Source organism: Sinocyclocheilus anshuiensis, unplaced genomic scaffold (assembly GCF_001515605.1).
Source record: "Sinocyclocheilus anshuiensis isolate Anshui unplaced genomic scaffold, SAMN03320099.WGS_v1.1 scaffold796, whole genome shotgun sequence".
Classification (NCBI taxonomy): Eukaryota; Metazoa; Chordata; class Actinopteri; order Cypriniformes; family Cyprinidae; genus Sinocyclocheilus; species Sinocyclocheilus anshuiensis.
Genome location: NW_015557105.1, coordinates 468,478 through 485,568, shown reverse-complemented (window position 1 = coordinate 485,568; position 17,091 = coordinate 468,478). Strand labels below are relative to the sequence as shown.

The following is a 17,091-nucleotide window of genomic DNA, read 5'->3' as shown; positions in this document are numbered from 1 at the left end:
TTTTTTTTTTTTTTTTTTAAAGCATATATACCCCCATAATTCTCAATACTATAACACAAATGCAAATCTCAACCTCATTATTGTAATGTAAAAACAAATGATATACTATTTAAACTGTAAGGTATTTATGCATGTTTTTGTACTGCATTTAATTTAAGGCAAGACATTTGCCAAAATTTTATTCCTAAAAACTTGGTGAAAATGTATATGATGATTGATGATTAGAGCTTACAGCTCATGTAAGTCAAAAATTCAGTATCTCAAAATATTAGAATATTTACATTTGAGTGTCATTAAATGATCATCCCTACAGTATAAATTCTGGGTATCTCTTGTTCTTTGAAACCACAATAATGGGGAAGACTGCTGACTTGGCAATGGTCCAGAAGACGATCACTGACACCCTCCACAAAGAGAGTAAGTCACAGAAGCACATTACTGAAAGAGTGGCTGTTCACAGAGTGCTGTATCAAAGCATATTAAATGCAAGGTTGACTGGAAGGAAGACAATGGGTAGGAAAAGATGCACAAGCAACAGGGATGACCACAAGAGAATACGGTCAAGCAAAGCCGATTCAAACACTTGGGAGAGCTTCACAAGGAGTCAGTGCATCAAGAGTCACCACGCTCAGACGTCTATACACACAGATTTTTTTTTTTTTTGTAATTCCCAACAGTTAAACAGTTACCCACAGAAAAAAAAACTGCAGCACCCTCAGCACCCCCACTTCCCGCGCCTATGCCTGTTCTTCAGTAGTGCCTCAGCAGTGCCACAGGCTGATCACTTCCATGCCACACCTCACTGATGCTGTCATTTGTGCTAAAGGAGCCCCGACTTTTCTTTTTGTTAAATCCTTTTTTTTGATTGATCTTAGGAAATATTCAAATATTTTGAGATACTGGATTTTTGACTTTCATGAGCTGTAAGCTTTAATAATCAAAATTAAAACAAAAAAACTTTTGAAATGTTTTACTTTACATGTAATGAATCTAGAATAAATGAAAGTTTAACTTTTTTAAATAAGTAAAAAAAACAAATGAACTTTTTCACGATATTCTTATTTTTGTTTAGATGCACCTATATATATATATATATATATATATATATATATATGATTTTTTTCTGCCTGTTAGTATTTTCTGTGATATTTAAAAACACTTCAACTCTAATTTGTCAACAAAACAAAACAAGAATTTTGATCCTGACTTTATCCAAAATTGTAATACTTTTAATAAAACTGCCTTGATTTAAAAAAAAAAAAGTATTGAACATTAAACAGGGTTATTATAGTAACTACAACTAAAACATTGTTACTTAAAATAAAATAAAACACAAAATAAACCTGGACGTAAAAATAAACATCTGATCTAATTCACTAAAATAGCTAAAACTGAAAAAAGAATAAAATCTATATAGACATATTATAGACATTATAAATAGACATAAATAAAACTAAAGCGAAAACAAAATATAAAAATAAAAACGTATTCAAAATAACAAAAACTATAACAATATCCAAGTGATTAAATGACACTGATAAATATTCAGATTTATGTTCTGGAAATGTTTGCAAATTAGAGCATATTTAATTAGATGCCTCATTAATGATTTAATGCCTCATTTGCATATTTAAACAACATTTCAGAACACTTGTGATACAAAACAGTTGTCTTAATGTACTGTGATAAATCAACTGGGGGGAAAATGGTGAGATCTATTAGTGAAATGCCTTAAAAAAGTAATTGTAGTACAGTAATACAATAAATACAGTAATAAAAGGACTGCATTTCAGTAATCTAATTAGATTCTCATTGAAATAGCCTAAACTAAAACATCAAGGTTACAATAACAAGAGATGCATGAAATGGCACAATATGACCTGAAGATGTTTTTTTGAGATTCACCCATAAATTTAACAAAAATGTAATCTGGCCAAACCTGTTTCAGTAGTTAAGTACTATGCAAAAATAGTCATGAATTGGTTGTATTTTTTCAGGTAACGTCATGCATGACTCCACCATACAGCCCTGATGGAGACCCGCACCTGGGGTCAGGGGTCACGGCTTCACCCGAGGCCAGATCTCGAGCGGTCAGCGTGATCTGGCACACTTCAGACGCAGACATGAACCGTCATCCCCCATCAGCCCCTGCTGCAGCGGTGTCTGATTCACTCTCAGCGAGCTCCAGCCCTCCTCTGGTGTCTGTGCTGTTTGTGGCCACAGCTTCAGTCGTGGTGATTCTGCCCCCTGAACAAACAGCCACAGCGCCTTCATGTGGTTTGAAGTTTACCACCATCGCTCACGCTCCAGCCCGCGACTCGTCCGCAAACAGAGCCGTCCCGTCACGGCCCCGCGATCACGTCTGCACTCATCCCGACTGTGGGAAAATATACTTCAAAAGCTCCCACCTTAAAGCACACCTGAGAACACACACAGGTACAGAGAACCATGTTTCTCCTACATCTACATGTTAAGGGGTTTATTGTTTGCATGTTTTAGATAATTGATTTTACACTGGACATAAAGCAGTTTCTGCAGGTTTTATGAAATGTTAGACATTTTAAAAATACTTTTTTTTTAAGACCAAGTTCAAGGAATAAATATAAGGAAAAGTGATACATCAATATGTTTTCTAAATGTAAAGGTCTACACTATGAGTTGTATTAGCATTGCTTAAACTTAAAAATACAACTTTAAACCGATTTCCATTTCTTTTTAATTTATTTTACAAATAAAAATAATAAATAAATTAAATAAATAGCTTAATGCTCGAATACCTCAGCTCCCAACCACTAAACAGTATTATGTTTGAATCATTGATATACTATTATAATAATCTTTTTTTTTTTTCAGTATTTTGAATTAGATTTTTATCTTTTGTTTTCACCGTAGGTTTTAGTATCTTTTTTTGTGTTTTGGTCAGTTTTGTTAGTAAATATGTTTATATAGTTTTTATAAATGTTTATTTATTAGTTTTAGTTATTTTAGCACTTTAACTTAAACTAAACTGAGATAAGTTGTCTTGTCAACTAGATGAAGTAAGGTTTTTTTTAATATTTTATTTTAATATATAATGGTTTTAGTTAACTACAATAACTCAGTCACTAGAATAAAGAAATTGTTTAACTGTACCTTCAGATCACACAGCACAAAAGTATTCAAATATATTAGATTCTTAAATCAAGATGCATTTACTTGAGAAGCAAAATGACATAAGAAGTCTTGTTTTCTGAGAAAGTGAACAAAATAAAGTCAGTTTGTGATTAAAACAAGAACAAATATCTGCCAAAAGGCTCAGAAAAATCTACTTAATACAAAGGGAAACCGTTTTCATTCCCCACTGAGAGATATCTGTTCTTGTTTTAAAGGGGTCATATGATGCGATTCTCTTTGGAGTGTTACAAGCTCTTGGTGCATAAAGAAGATCTGTAAAGTTGCAAAGACTAAAGTCTCAAATCCAAAGAGATATTCTTTATAAAAGTTCAGAGTCAGCCACACCTACCTAAAACGGCTCGTTCTAACACGCCCCCACATGTCTACCTCACTATGTGGGAAGATTTGCATAACGCCGCCCAAATGTTCACGCAAAGAAAGAAGGCGTAACTTTTATTCTTGTTGTAGTATTGTTGTTGCCGCCGCCATGTCATGAAGACGCTGTGTGTTTCGTTGTGAAAGCGAAACTACTTTGTTTGGTCTTCCAAAAGAGGACACGACTAGTAATCAGTGGTTAAGTTGTATTTACAACACTGTTCCAGAACAGTTTAACCCAAATATCCAGATGTGTTCAGCACATTTTATGGAGGACTGTTTCCTGATCCTGGGAGAGTAGACTACAATGCCCGGCTGTTCTGACTCACAGACTGTAAGTACGTTTTTTAAGTGTAGTACGTTTTGAGCAGTGTAGAGTAGCACTTGTTGTTTGTCATTTCTCCGATCACAAATACAGACATGGTTTTATGTTTACGCGGCTCGATGCAACGCAACGCGTAAAAAGATAGTATAAGTTATTATAATCCCTAATTATGTCCCCACTGGATGCAACGAATGCCTCGTTTATATTTTTTGGACAGACATCATGATTGGTCTTTTTTTTTTGCATATATATATATATAAATAAACAAGCCTTTTTTAACCATCACTTTTTTTTTTCATTTTCATTACTATGAAAAAAATATGGGCTTTAGATTCAGTAACCAATTCCAAACCAAAACCAATCAAGAAATTTGTTTCTAGCTGTTTGCTCACTCATGTTTAATTGTGAACTCTCACAGTAAAGGCAATGCTGTACCAGACACTAAAATGCAAAATGAATCCACAAGGCCATTAATACCATTTTATTGACAGCAAAACTTTGTCAAGAAAAGGTAAATGCTGTAAACGGCAAACAGTCCATAGTTTATGCTCTGACATGGAACAAACATTTAATTTGTCTAATTCCCGTTCAGTGTTGCACAGTTCATTGCTTTCACTTGCCTGGATCTTGCAGGTAAAGAGCAACATAACAGCTTCCTCTCACTTCAACCAGCAGCACTTGCTCCAACCGTCTTCAACACATTCTCAGACATACTTGCACAATACCAGAGACATCCTGGACAGAACACATGTGTAATGCTGAGACAATGCACAGCACGACACGAATAGACTACTGCTTAGAAAAGGCCTGAAACAAACAAGTAACAAAGTATGTGAAAGCAGACACTTCCCAATTTTGTGCAATACTGCATTACAAAATGTAGCCACACACGTCTTTTCATTTAAATGCAAGAACTTGCTTGTCATGGCAATGCAAGCATGTACAAATATGTACAACTAGACCAGACGCTTGCACTTTGTGTCTGCATTTGCATACTTAGGAATAGTTCAAAAGCATTGCACCACTTGCTCAGCATTGGATGCTCTGCAGTGAATGGGTGCCGTCAGAAATCGACGCGAACCTTAAACCACATAAACACATTTCATTACACCAAATACACAACATAATGTTCTTTTTAGCAGCATCATATGACCCCTTTAAGCATAAATTCACTTCATTTTGTTCAAATTCTCAGGCTTTATTTGTTAATTTTTCGTTTCAAGCAAATATCTTGATTTAAGGATGTTTAGATATTTGTATTGGAACACTTAGAGGGTGGTATTCATATTTTTGCAGAGCATGCAACAATTTAATGCCATGACTTTACGAATGTAAGACTTTCTGCTCTGAATTAAGGCCTTATCTTGTGGAAGAGCAAATTAAAACTTTTTAATAAATGCAGAAACTCTGTAAAATGAAACCTCACACCAAAGTATGGTTTTCCATTTGCTCTGACCAGGAGAGAAGCCGTTCAGGTGCTGCTGGGACGGCTGCTTGCGGCGTTTTGCCAGATCTGATGAACTGTCTCGTCATCGCCGCACGCACACAGGAGAGAAGCGTTTCTCCTGCCCCGTTTGCCACAGCCGCTTTGTGCGCAGCGACCACCTGGCAAAACACACGCGCCGCCATCTAACAGCCAGGAGAACGGCAGTGTGGCAGAAGGAGGTTTACCGTCTGAACAGCATCAGTGCTGTCTGTCACCTGCAGCCTCTGGCACCTAAAACTCAGAGCTGACAGTCATCACACCTGTACTCGTTTAACTGTTTATATATATACACTACTGCTCCAACGTTTGGAATCATTAGGAGTTTTTAATGTTTTTGAAATTTGTCTTTTCTGCTCACCAAGGCTGCATTTATTTAATAAAAAATACAGTAAAATCAGTATGAATGGGTGCCGTCAGAATGAGAGTCCAAACAGCTGATAAAAACATCACAATAATCCACACGTCTCCAGCTCAGCATTAAGATGTTTTTAACTTTCAACTGTTGCTTATGGCTAAAATCTATGCATAGTAACGCTTCCTCCATTGAAAAGGTCGTTTTGTCTGAATCAGGAGCGAAATCTGCACAGATCAAAATGTCTTAATGCTGGATTTGTTTCAGCTTTTGTCTTCTCCAAAAATGTAATTTATTTCTGTGATGCAAATCTGTATTTTCAGCATCATGTCACATGATCTTCAGAAATCATTCTAATATGCTGCTTTGCTGCTCAAGAAACATTTGATTATTATAAAACGATGTATGGAAACTGATACATTTTGTTTTTCAGGATTCTCTGATGAACAGAAAGTTCAAAAGGACAGCATTTATTTGAAAGAAATATTTCAGATCTTTAGGATCATGTGACACTAAAGACTGGAGTAATAAATCAATTACATTTTACAATATATTCACATAGAAAACAGTTATTTTAAATTGTAATATTTCACAATATTACTTCACAAATCATTCTAATATGCTGGTTTGCTGCTCAAGAAACATTTCTTATCATGTTAACTGATGGACTGGAGTGCTGTGGATTATTGTGATGTGTTTATCAGCTGTTTGGACTCTCATTCTGACGGCACCCATTCACTGCAGAGGATCCATTGCTGAGACAGTGATGCACTGCTACATTTCTCCAAATCCGATGAAGAAAACTCATTAATATCTCGGTTGAGTACATTTGCAGCAAATTTCAATTTTTGGGCAAACTATTCCTTTAAAGTGCATTTTAGGCCTAAGATTTTAACAGTTTACAAAGTTTCCATTGTATTTTGTCCAAAAAAACATACCACAGTGCTCTTGCTGAACTATTCCTGCAACAGTTCAAATAGGCCAAAGACCACAATTTTCCAGTTTCTTAATACAAATAACAAAAAACAAGTGTATGTTTCTTTAAAAGCATCTGATGATGTCATGAAACTAGACTCGAGCTTTAATAAATAACTTCAGCTGTTGGGTACATGACTGATTCCATTAGTAAGTGGAAATACTATATGTGTATACATATTTATAAAACGGACTTGAATATAATTAAGTGCATCTGTAAACGCTAACAGTCCCATTTGTTAAAGCTAATCGCACCTATTTGCGGTATATGCATCAGTTGTGATGGCTATGAAGTTGTTCTGGTTAATAACACTTCTTAAGCTCTGGTCCCAGCCAAACTTCTTCAAAGCAACTGAAGCTTCTTAGAAGACTCCAGGGTCTTAAGTGCTTAAAATCAGTCAAATAATGACATTAATAAGTGGCTTTATGTTACGCTGGGGTGGACACGGACGCCTCGGATATGTTTGGTTGCAGGCAACATGGTACCAGAGAGAAATTCTTCATCCTCACGTCCAACATGACGCCACAGTTATGAAGCTCTTGCCTACAGAGAGGAAAAACAACTTGATTAAAAAGCAAAACAAATGCAGCGGGTTTGAAATACCACGTACAGCGACATCAAGATCCACTCCGTACCAGTCACGTTCAGTGATGCTGTAGAAGACGGGCGGTTTGTGTTCCTCTCCATTACTGAATGTGGCCCCCAGACCACTGGCCCCTGCTTTGCTGAAAAGCAGCCAGTCTCCGACACTGAGCTCCGGCAGCAGACATCGCTCCACCACCTGATCCAGATCATCAGAAGACGGACCCCACAGACTGCTGGAGAACAGCGGCTCTTCTGCACTCACCTCCTGACAAAACACCACATACCACATGATCACTGAGAGCATCAGTTTAACAGCCTGTGATGGGCTCAATCACAAAAGATGACATTCAAATCTTTTAAAATCTTTCTTTGTCCAACAAGAGGACAAGCTCACACACATAACTGTAGAACACTATCTTACAATGTGCTTTTATTCAGAGGCCAAAAAAGTGCTCCGTGCAAGGACAAAATGTTTTCCATTCACATTGTCAGTGTCACACTGGTGTTTTGGCCTCTGAATAAAAGCATATTGTGAGCAACTTTTATACTATTATGTGTGCGAGCTTATCTATTTGTTATATTTGTATAAGTATTATCTATTTACACATTTCTTTACTATTTAGCGTGGACGTTTCACATCTTTAATATTTACAAATCTTTCTTAGAAATGTAAAACTCACTGACAAAAAACAACATCAAAATGAATTTCAGTTTAGTAATTATTAACACGTTCACTATAAAAGAGATCTACTAAAACCATTGCATGTATGAAATGTATTTTGAAATGTTTTTTTATGCATATAAAAAAAAAGTTATCTGTAAATGTTTGCTGATGTTTATACATTGGATCACATTTCTAAAAATTTTTAAGAGAAAAAGAGAAATATTTACTTTGTGTGCCAAAGGCATCGATATTGAATCTTCACACAGCAGCTTACTGGCAAAAGACCCATAAACCCCGTCGTTCATGTAGTAGAGAAACTCAGGCTCATCGTTTGCAGACAGTGCATCTGAAAAAACACAAACATGAGTTCAATAAACACATTATGATCAGTGTAGCACCTATTAGACATGCAGTGGGATTTTATTTAATATGTACAGTAAGGCTGGGCAATATTGCAAAATAAAAGTTTATACAATACGTGTATATATATATATATATATATATATATATATATACGTAACATAAAACACAAAAAATAAAGTGCTTTGACGATTATGAACATATGACGACTAGCACTCACTGTGTGGTTGACCACTGAAATCACGAGCCACTGTTTTCTTGGCGATTATATTCACGGCCAGCATGAAGGCAGATGACACATAATAAGCTCCGGGTTCAGCGATGATCGTCAATCCGGTCGAAAGAGGGAAATACATGTCCAACATGGGTTTCAGCGTCTGGTTGACCTGCACACAAAAAAATAACACCAGAAGCTCGGGGGGGTGGGGCATAGAAATGCAAAAACAATCTTAGGAATGTACAGCAGAATACAGTACCTCGTCTAACTGCGCCTCACTTCCATCAAAGCCACCTCCGACGTCCAGAATACTCATCTCAAAGCCGAGCTCCTCCTAAAATCAAATTCATTTCTAACACGTTACCGAGGGGGAAATAAATACTGAAAGTGACATTTAGATAAATAAAGATCATTCCCTCTGGGCTCGGTAGGGAAGCTCATGGCACAATCAGATCAAAATTCGATCCATGACTGCATGAGTGATGACTCACCGCCATATCAAAGACACAGCGGGCATCAGAAACAGCACGAGAGAACACTTGTGCATCCTGACAACAACTGGGAATGTTGAATCTGTGAGCAAAGCATGAAATTAAAACTCATTCACTTTCTGCATAAATGTCCTTGGCGTAACTGTGCATGAATCATGAAAAAAATGATGTTAGTTCTGAGAAAAGCTCAATCATTAATTGTTTACCCACTAGCTTTAATATCTAATGACATAGAATTATATTTGCCCTTAAACTGATTTTCAGAGGCAATTTTACCATTATAAGGGCATTTTCTATCCTTATTAGATCTATGCATCATCTTTTGTGTATTATTTTTACATTTATTCAAATAGAATAAGAAGTCTAAGCTATAGACTGTTACCAAACAAAAGAAATCAATATCAACGAAACCAATTTTTCTATTATAGAAGCGGCACAGAAGCTGCATCTGAAGCAGCATTAAGCAGTATTTACACTGCAATTACAATTGCATAAATATTACTATGAGATCAATGTTTTTAAAATAACATTTTGAATATTGAGCTTTTTTTTTTAAATGAAACAACAATACTTTAAATATTTTAATCTAAAACTGCCAGTAGGTGGCAGCAAGTCTCTGTCTTAATAAGTGAGTCATTGAGTCATTTACTAAACCAATTTGTTCAAAGGCTAATTCATTTATGAACAAAGCGATTGTCTATCTTAATGAATGGATCATTGATTCGTTCAGAAACGCTGATTCATATAGGAATGAAACACTGTTTTGCTTGGAGATGCATAACGGTTCTACTGCTGCTTTGTTTGGGACCATTTTCATTGGCAAAACAGAATAAAAACAATATTCTCTTCTTATTTACTTAACTGTTGCACCCTGAATGTGCGTCTTTTTGTTTTTGCAAAGTGAGAGACATACTTGATAATGTCAGCTACCACATTGTCAAAACAACAATTAGGATATTATTGTAAATGATACATATTGCATGCACCTACTGTACTATGACATCAGAAATTGTGATGTCCAAATAATTTTTGAGGCCACTGTAACTTCTAAATGACTCCAGTCGTATTCTGTATTCTCTCAAAACTCAAGAGAGACTCACTTGACTCCTGTAACATGCAAGCTGAGCTCTCTGGCACACTTCAGCAGATGTCTGCAGTCCTTGAGTGTGGAGCCGAATGGTATGGCCGTCTCCTCTCGGTTGCAGCAGCTCTCCGATGTCAACAGCAGCAACACCCTATTGCAGAAAACCAGTTCCAGAAGAGAAGATTCAATATTAAACCAATCCAGTGCATTAGTGTGAATGCAGCCTATTAGAGCTGCCACTGTCTATGAAAAATCCCTCACTGCCCTTGTCTGGAAAACGCTTAGATAGTAAAAGCACTTTTTGCTTGTGATATATATATATAATTGGATCTTGATTCCCAGAATCTGAAACAGATTGTGAGGTTTCTAAAGATTCCCACCCCTACTAAGAACTGTGATATTTTACTTTTTCTTTTTACTGCATATGTTTGCATTGTGATAAGCCTAGTCACTGCAAGTGTGATGACATGACTCACTTTGCTTTGGGATGGCATCGCGCAATCTTCCTCAGCTCCGCCTCATTATCGCAAACAAGGAGGGGGATGTTGTGTTTGGCTGCGTATTTGATATGAGACAGCTGTTTACACGTGCCGCCGAGAATGATGTCCTGAGACGGGATGCCAAAGTCCTTCACTAAGTCCAGCTCATGCTGAAAGACAAGCACAGCAGCCAAAACTGATGACACACATAAAGCAGCAAACAAAAGTAATAATACATTTCAAAAATAGCTTTAAGAGAGACACAAATATTGAAGCAGACTGTTATTTTAGGACAATGAATAGTCTAGTTTTAGCGAGAGAGGAGATGAGACATTTTATACTTTATATTTACTTTGTTTGAACAAACAAAGCCAGTTCCGAGAGCAGCCAGGATTTCAACGACCACAGGGCTGCTATTGCTCTTGACCGTGTAGAAAGGCCGAATCTGGTCCATTTTAGTTCTCCAGCGAACTTGCTGCCACACAATCTCCCCTAAGTCAGCAACGAAAAATGCACTCTTCGGTGCCTAAAGAAAAAAACAGCACACATCATGCTTTGGTATAACAAGAAAAGGCACAATAAATGAAACAATAAAGCAGAATTCTCTTTTTTATACTTACAAGAGTTTGATCATGGATGTGTTTATCGATCACATCTTGGAGAGCTGCGCTTCCTTCCAGCAGCTCAACAGAAAAGCGCGGTTCATCCGGAGTTCCCTTCATACTCATCCGTAATCTGATGTTCTGACTGGCATAAAGCAGGTCACCTATTTATGAGAAGCCTCAGAGCTCTTGGGTCCTAGCGATATCCACTGCAAACACAAGACATGTGGGGAAAAAAATCAATAAATGCAAGCTAAATTATAGGGCATAAGCAATTAGTCATAAGCTTTTCAGTCATTTATTTAATATCTTATTATAGATCTTATTATATGAAACAATAAGCATATATTTTGATATTAATGGATTTGCTTTGAAAGTGTGATTTTGAAAGGAATCATCGTTTCAAGCAAACATTCATTGTTGCCAAGAAGAAAACAAATAAATATCATTACAATAATATAAAAACTTGCATTTGTACATCACCCACAAACAAAAAAAACATCTAGCCTTTTGACATTTTCAGGGATCAATGTGTTGGACCCCAGCTGTGAATTGCAGCTATATTTAATGCTCGTTTTATTCTAGGTTATTTAAACTGTACAAATAGGTATGACACATTCAATGCCATGTTTGACGTCACAGCAGAAAGCCTCCTGCAGTGTGCATCGATCAGAGCAGCAGGTCAGAAGAGTCACTGACTTCCACAGACAGCTAAACAGCTACAGACTGAAACTGCTTAGTAAGGGTGGGCGGTATGACTAAAATCAGAGCTTCCTCATGCATGTATACAGTAGCACACCATAAGTGAGGATACAGCAATGTGAACCTACAGGACAGGTCAGAGGTCGACCTCTCCAGCTATCAGCTAGGATCCCAAGGGGGCTCCGCGTTGAAATCGAACTGCTCACGGTAGACACAAGCCCCTAAGCTGTTCTCGTAGTTCACGTACACCTGCAAAAGACAAGAAAAATCATAAATGAGGTGTGTCAAAGAATAGAAAACAATGAGTAGAACCATCAACGTCACTGTTAAAGTATATATAACTAGAAATTTTAAAAAAAAAATACTGATGCTGATAAGCTGTATGGATGGAGAAACAGAAAAGCTTTTTTAAAGCAAATTTTTTTATATTTACACACACACATTTTTTCTAATATATTCCAAGGGCATTTTTATATTAAGTATACACGAAGAATGGGGAGAATATATATGTACACACACACACACTGTTATTAGAAAAATCTATATATATTAAAAAAAATATATACATTTCAATTATATTTAATATCATTTTTAATGACAAAAATAATTTTAATATAATATAAAACAGAAAAACAAAATGTTTTTCATTCTCAAACCAAATTTTTAACTGATTACACATATATTTTCAAGCTGTTTATTTTCTGAAAACTTACAAAAAATAGAAATATAAGTAATTTATACACGCATATCGAAATGAGACACCCGGAAATGACTTTGGCGCCAATTCCACAAGTCTTTTTCATCGATATAATACAAAAGGTTTCTCATATAATTTTTTTTAGCGGTTAACAAAAACTCCTCGGTTTATCAAATAACATCATTAGTGTTTATTTGTGATGATTACACAGCCGACATTCGCGATAAGATTTAAATTACGGTGTAATTTATTGCTAACCGTCACTTAGCCAGCTAGCAGCTAGCAGCTACCGGTATTCAAGTCATACAGCATTTATCTTAATAACATTTAAACATAACGAGTTAATTCAGACTGAAAGCAGTCAAGTGATAATAAACAACTCGAATATTGTCGTCAAATATAAACAAGAGGCTAACAGATACACGTTAGCTTATAAACCCAGAGCTACTTACACGGGAAAAATCGCGAGCATTTGAGGTAAACCGTCTTCTCTTTTTTGGCGGAATTTTTACAAAATAATAAGAGCACTGATATGAGAGATAACGTTAATGTTTTGAGCCATATATCTGCGTAATCCAATGAGACTAGGACGGTTGTGAAGGTTGAGGGATGAAGCGCGTGAAGAAGGCGGGGCGATAATTTAAATGAAGTGGTGAAGGGAGTGAGGAGGCGGGGCTGGTATGTTAATTAGGCGGTGAAGGGCATGATGGGGCGGGCTGTTCATTGCAATGCGTAGAAAAGTGGGTGGAGCTTCAGTTTGAATAATATGAGGGAGTGAAGGAGCGGGGCTTAATTTATGCGGGGAAAGGGGCGGGGCTTTTGTTTAAACAGTTTGTTGAGAGTGAACGCAGCGGGACAGTCAGACTCCATGGAATCAAAATAAGAGTTGTTGTGTTGTTCTGTTAGCTTTGTGTCGATTTATATGCTAGTGCAGCTGATAAGTGTAGGATAATATATAGTCAGCCAGTCACAAACTAAACAACAACCAAGTATCTGCTAAGAGTTAATATTCAAATTGTTTTTTAGAGTATATTAACATAAAAATGAAATTAACATTTCCAAATGAAATCATAGTAGCCTACAGCACCTATTTAAATTACTGGATGAATCAAATTAAGTAGCCTAAGTCAACAGTGCAACAACAAAAAGCCACAATTTAAACATATACAAAATATACAGACAACATGACATAATGTGCAAGCATTATTTCAAGATTGTTTGTTGATAATCTTCATACATTAACAAGTGCATGCAGTTGCAAAGCATAAACAATGGCAAAAAGAATCTTTAGTGATCAATTGTAAATCATATGTGCATAACAAAATGTTTTATCTGAACAAAACGTTCTTTATCTGAAAATTTATATAACTTCCTTGTATAGTATAATGCATAAGCAATATAGTATATTACATAGTATACAAATACCTTCAAATACCATCATTTTTAACTTTTCGTTTATGTTTGCTAGATAAAATTCTCCAAATAATCAGATCAATATGATGGTGTTTTGTAATGATATTTATATTAAAATGTATTGATATTGATAAGAAGGAAGAGTGACATCTCATACCTGAATGCCCAAAGAGCCTTCATCGTCTCGACAACAAAGTCCCTGTCAGAACATTGTCCATTTTGCACTTTTATAGCGTGATTCCGGATAAAACATGATAAATAATTCTGAATTTATTGCACTGTAATGTCCTACAGTATCTTGCTTTCTTCATATAGATGAGCTGCTGCTTCAGTGTCCAGTTTCTGATGAAATGAATCTAGTGACCACACTAACATCCACAGTTTATAGAGGGAGGCGTGTTTACCCTGCTCTCTCTCTCTCTCGCTCTCTCTCTCTCTCTCTCTCGCTCTCTCTCTCTCTCATTCTTCTCAAGTTTTTCAGATAGTCAAACTGTTCAAAGTTCTGATTCACCACATTCTCTAGAGTAAATTATAAATCTAACGACTAATTGATGAAGATGCTGACTTAAATAGCACTTTTGAAATAGTAACGTATATGAGTAATAAATGTATATGAGTTTGTTTCTTCATCAGATTTGGAGAAATGTAGCATTCCATCACTTGCTGACCAATGGATGCTCTGCAGTGAATGGGTGCCGTCAGAATGAGAGTCCAAACAGCTGATAAAAACATCACAATAATCCACAAGTAATCCACACCACTCCAGTCCATCAGTTAATGTCTTGAGAAGACAAAAGCTGAAAGAAATCCATCATTAAGACGTTTTTGCTTGCAGCTTCTGGCTAAAATATGAGTCCATAATCCATAATAACACTTCCTCCAGTGAAAAAGTCCATCTCCTGTTGTCTCTCACATCAAAATCCACCCACATATTTGTTTAAAGCTGTTTTGGCTTGTAAAAGCTGCTTGATCTGTGCAGATTTCTCTCTGATTCAGACCATACCACTTTTTCACTGGAGGAAGCGTTATTATAAACATCTTAATGCTGGATGTGTTTCAGCTTTTGTCTTCTCCAGATGTTAACTGCTGGACTGGAGTGGTGTGGATTACTTGTGGATTATTGTGATGTGTTTATCAGCTGTTTGGACTCTCATTCTGACGGCACCCATTCACTGCAGAGCATCCATTGCTGATCAAGTAATGAAATGCTACATTTCTCCAAATATGTTCCTATGAAGAGTCAACATAAACACTTCTGTGCCACGATGTGTTACAGACACAAATTCCTCTTTTGTGTATATAGTTCCCTTTTCTCCGATTGCTGAGCCCTTTTATAGTTTCATGAGAATGTCAAATGAGCCAATTGAGCTTCACAATAGCTCTGTTTGTTTTACTCACGTCAATGTTGCTCGGACTGCTACGCTTGTCAGTGAAAGTTGCTCTTTTGCAGCACACAAAAGCAGTTCCGAGTTTTGTGCCGACTCCCTCTAGACTATAAATGAGCACATGGCATCTAATCTAACATAACATCTACAGCAGCTCGGAGTGAACGGCGCTGTTTGATAACCATTGTTCTTGGTATAATGGTGATCTGCTTCTGTAGGCTTGTTGAAGGAAGGACACGTGGTTCGCCTGCCATATGCAATAACACCCTACTGCTATTGAGCAACAGGAATTCTCCTGAGCTTTAAGGCCCTAAATACAATACAAAATAAAGGAACTCTCCAATAACCTAAAGTATTTCAGATAATCTGATGGGAGAGAACAAAGGACATTCTTGTAACAATAAAATTGTGCAATTTTCCAGTGAAAGTAATGAAAGTGATTTGCATCATTAAGTGACTGGAAATGTCAACAGTATTACATCACAGGTGAGACTGGGGCTAGTTGTCAAACTTTATAGTCGAGTGAATATTTTTCATGCTGTTTTTTTTTTTAGACACAAATCTAAAGTAATATTTCCAGATGGACACTTACTGGACTGAAGCAGCTCGGCTTTACTTGATTCTCTTTTAGAGTACATATTTAAAAATTATGTAATATTTTATTTAGATTAAGTTAAGTTAAAGAACTAAAGTCACTAACTGAAAATAAATAGAAAATAAAACTGAACTAGCACTAAAAATAAATAAATAAAACCTAAATAGCAGAATAGCAATATAAAAAAAATATAAATGACAAAAGCACATGGAAAAATTACTAATTAATAAACTATTATATAAAAATAAAAGCAAAATCTAAATATTAATACATGAATAAAATATGGATAAAAACTGTAACAGTGCATAAAAAATATTACAATTATTAATTTTATTATATATATATAGGATTTCCCATTATGCAATGTAAATTTACGTGACAAAAATCACTTGAACCTCCCTGTATTAAGTTTTTGTTACCTATAATTTTTTCTTAATACGGTATATTTGTGTACTACGGTGGCTCAGTAGCGCAAAACAAATGTAGTGATCTCATGCAAATTAAATTTGATTTTAAGTGGAGAAAGTTCAAACATAACTGTATGCCTCATAACACTCCAGTTTGGTATAATAGATACATAAAGTTTTTTTGAGGAATGGAAATCCAAAGAGATTTGGGCTATTGCCCTTTTTTAGATGAGAATGGAAATCTGCTATTAGTTCGAGAGTTTTGTGAGAAAGTCCATCTGCAGTGCAGTTAATATTTACAATAGAATGATTAGAACTGTTACAGTTGCTTTGAGATTAATGGTTAAAGAAGTTCCCAAGTTTCCCCAGAATTGAGGCAACTTTCCATAGAAGGTTATGATTTTTATGAGAAAAATGTACTAATAAAGTTATTAGAAATTTTATTTTACAGGCTTGTTATCCAAACCCAATTAGACGGGAATACATGTGTAAAGATCATGGTGGAAACTTAAACAAGAAATAGAAAAAAATGATTTGTCTTTCCCCATTCCTCCAAACGCTAAAGAGGCGAGTTTCAAGATTCTAAATGAGAAGACTGAAATTTAATTTTGATGTAAATAATTGTGTTTTTTGTGAAACATGTATTGAAACGTTAGATCATGCTTTCTTTTTTGTGTGATACGGTACAACCTTTTTGGAGAGAGACGCAAAACTGGTTATGTTCCAGCCAGGGATGCTGAATT

At 36.0% G+C, this 17,091-nt stretch overlaps 2 protein-coding genes and 1 long non-coding RNA gene across 4 annotated transcripts in view; 1 reads left to right on the top strand and 2 right to left on the bottom strand.

The window, feature by feature from the left end:
• Positions 1 to 2,106, bottom strand: part of LOC107677653 (uncharacterized) — a 3,644-nt gene extending 1,538 nt beyond the window's left edge. Inside the window, exon 1 of the long non-coding RNA XR_001632871.1 lies at positions 2,046 to 2,106. This is a non-coding gene — a long non-coding RNA (uncharacterized LOC107677653). The remainder of the gene's footprint in view (positions 1 to 2,045) is intronic.
• LOC107677652 (Krueppel-like factor 10) overlaps positions 1 to 5,668 on the top strand; it is a 5,886-nt gene extending 218 nt beyond the window's left edge. Inside the window, exons 2-3 of the mRNA XM_016472645.1 lie at positions 1,998 to 2,436; positions 5,313 to 5,668. Of these exons, the coding sequence (XP_016328131.1) occupies positions 2,010 to 2,436; positions 5,313 to 5,587 (702 nt within the window). The 5' untranslated portion in view covers positions 1,998 to 2,009 and the 3' untranslated portion in view covers positions 5,588 to 5,668. The remainder of the gene's footprint in view (positions 1 to 1,997; positions 2,437 to 5,312) is intronic.
• A 757-nt stretch (positions 5,669 to 6,425) lies between these two features.
• Positions 6,426 to 14,245, bottom strand: azin1a (antizyme inhibitor 1a). Of its 2 annotated transcripts, none has more exons than XM_016472644.1 (12): positions 14,119 to 14,245; positions 11,980 to 12,100; positions 11,168 to 11,358; positions 10,900 to 11,073; positions 10,545 to 10,717; positions 10,085 to 10,219; positions 8,985 to 9,066; positions 8,753 to 8,827; positions 8,497 to 8,662; positions 8,144 to 8,262; positions 7,303 to 7,517; positions 6,426 to 7,210 (listed from the first exon to the last, which is right to left on the bottom strand). In XM_016472644.1, the coding sequence occupies exons 3-12, from the start codon at positions 11,273 to 11,275 to the stop codon at positions 7,096 to 7,098; spliced, it is 1,362 nt and encodes a 453-aa protein (XP_016328130.1). In that variant the 5' UTR covers positions 11,276 to 11,358; positions 11,980 to 12,100; positions 14,119 to 14,245; the 3' UTR covers positions 6,426 to 7,095. The 2 variants fall into 2 exon arrangements, with proteins under 2 accessions (XP_016328130.1, XP_016328128.1); XM_016472642.1 differs by lacking the exon at positions 14,119 to 14,245 and adding an exon at positions 13,001 to 13,213.
• Between the last annotated feature and the right edge of the window lie 2,846 nt (positions 14,246 to 17,091).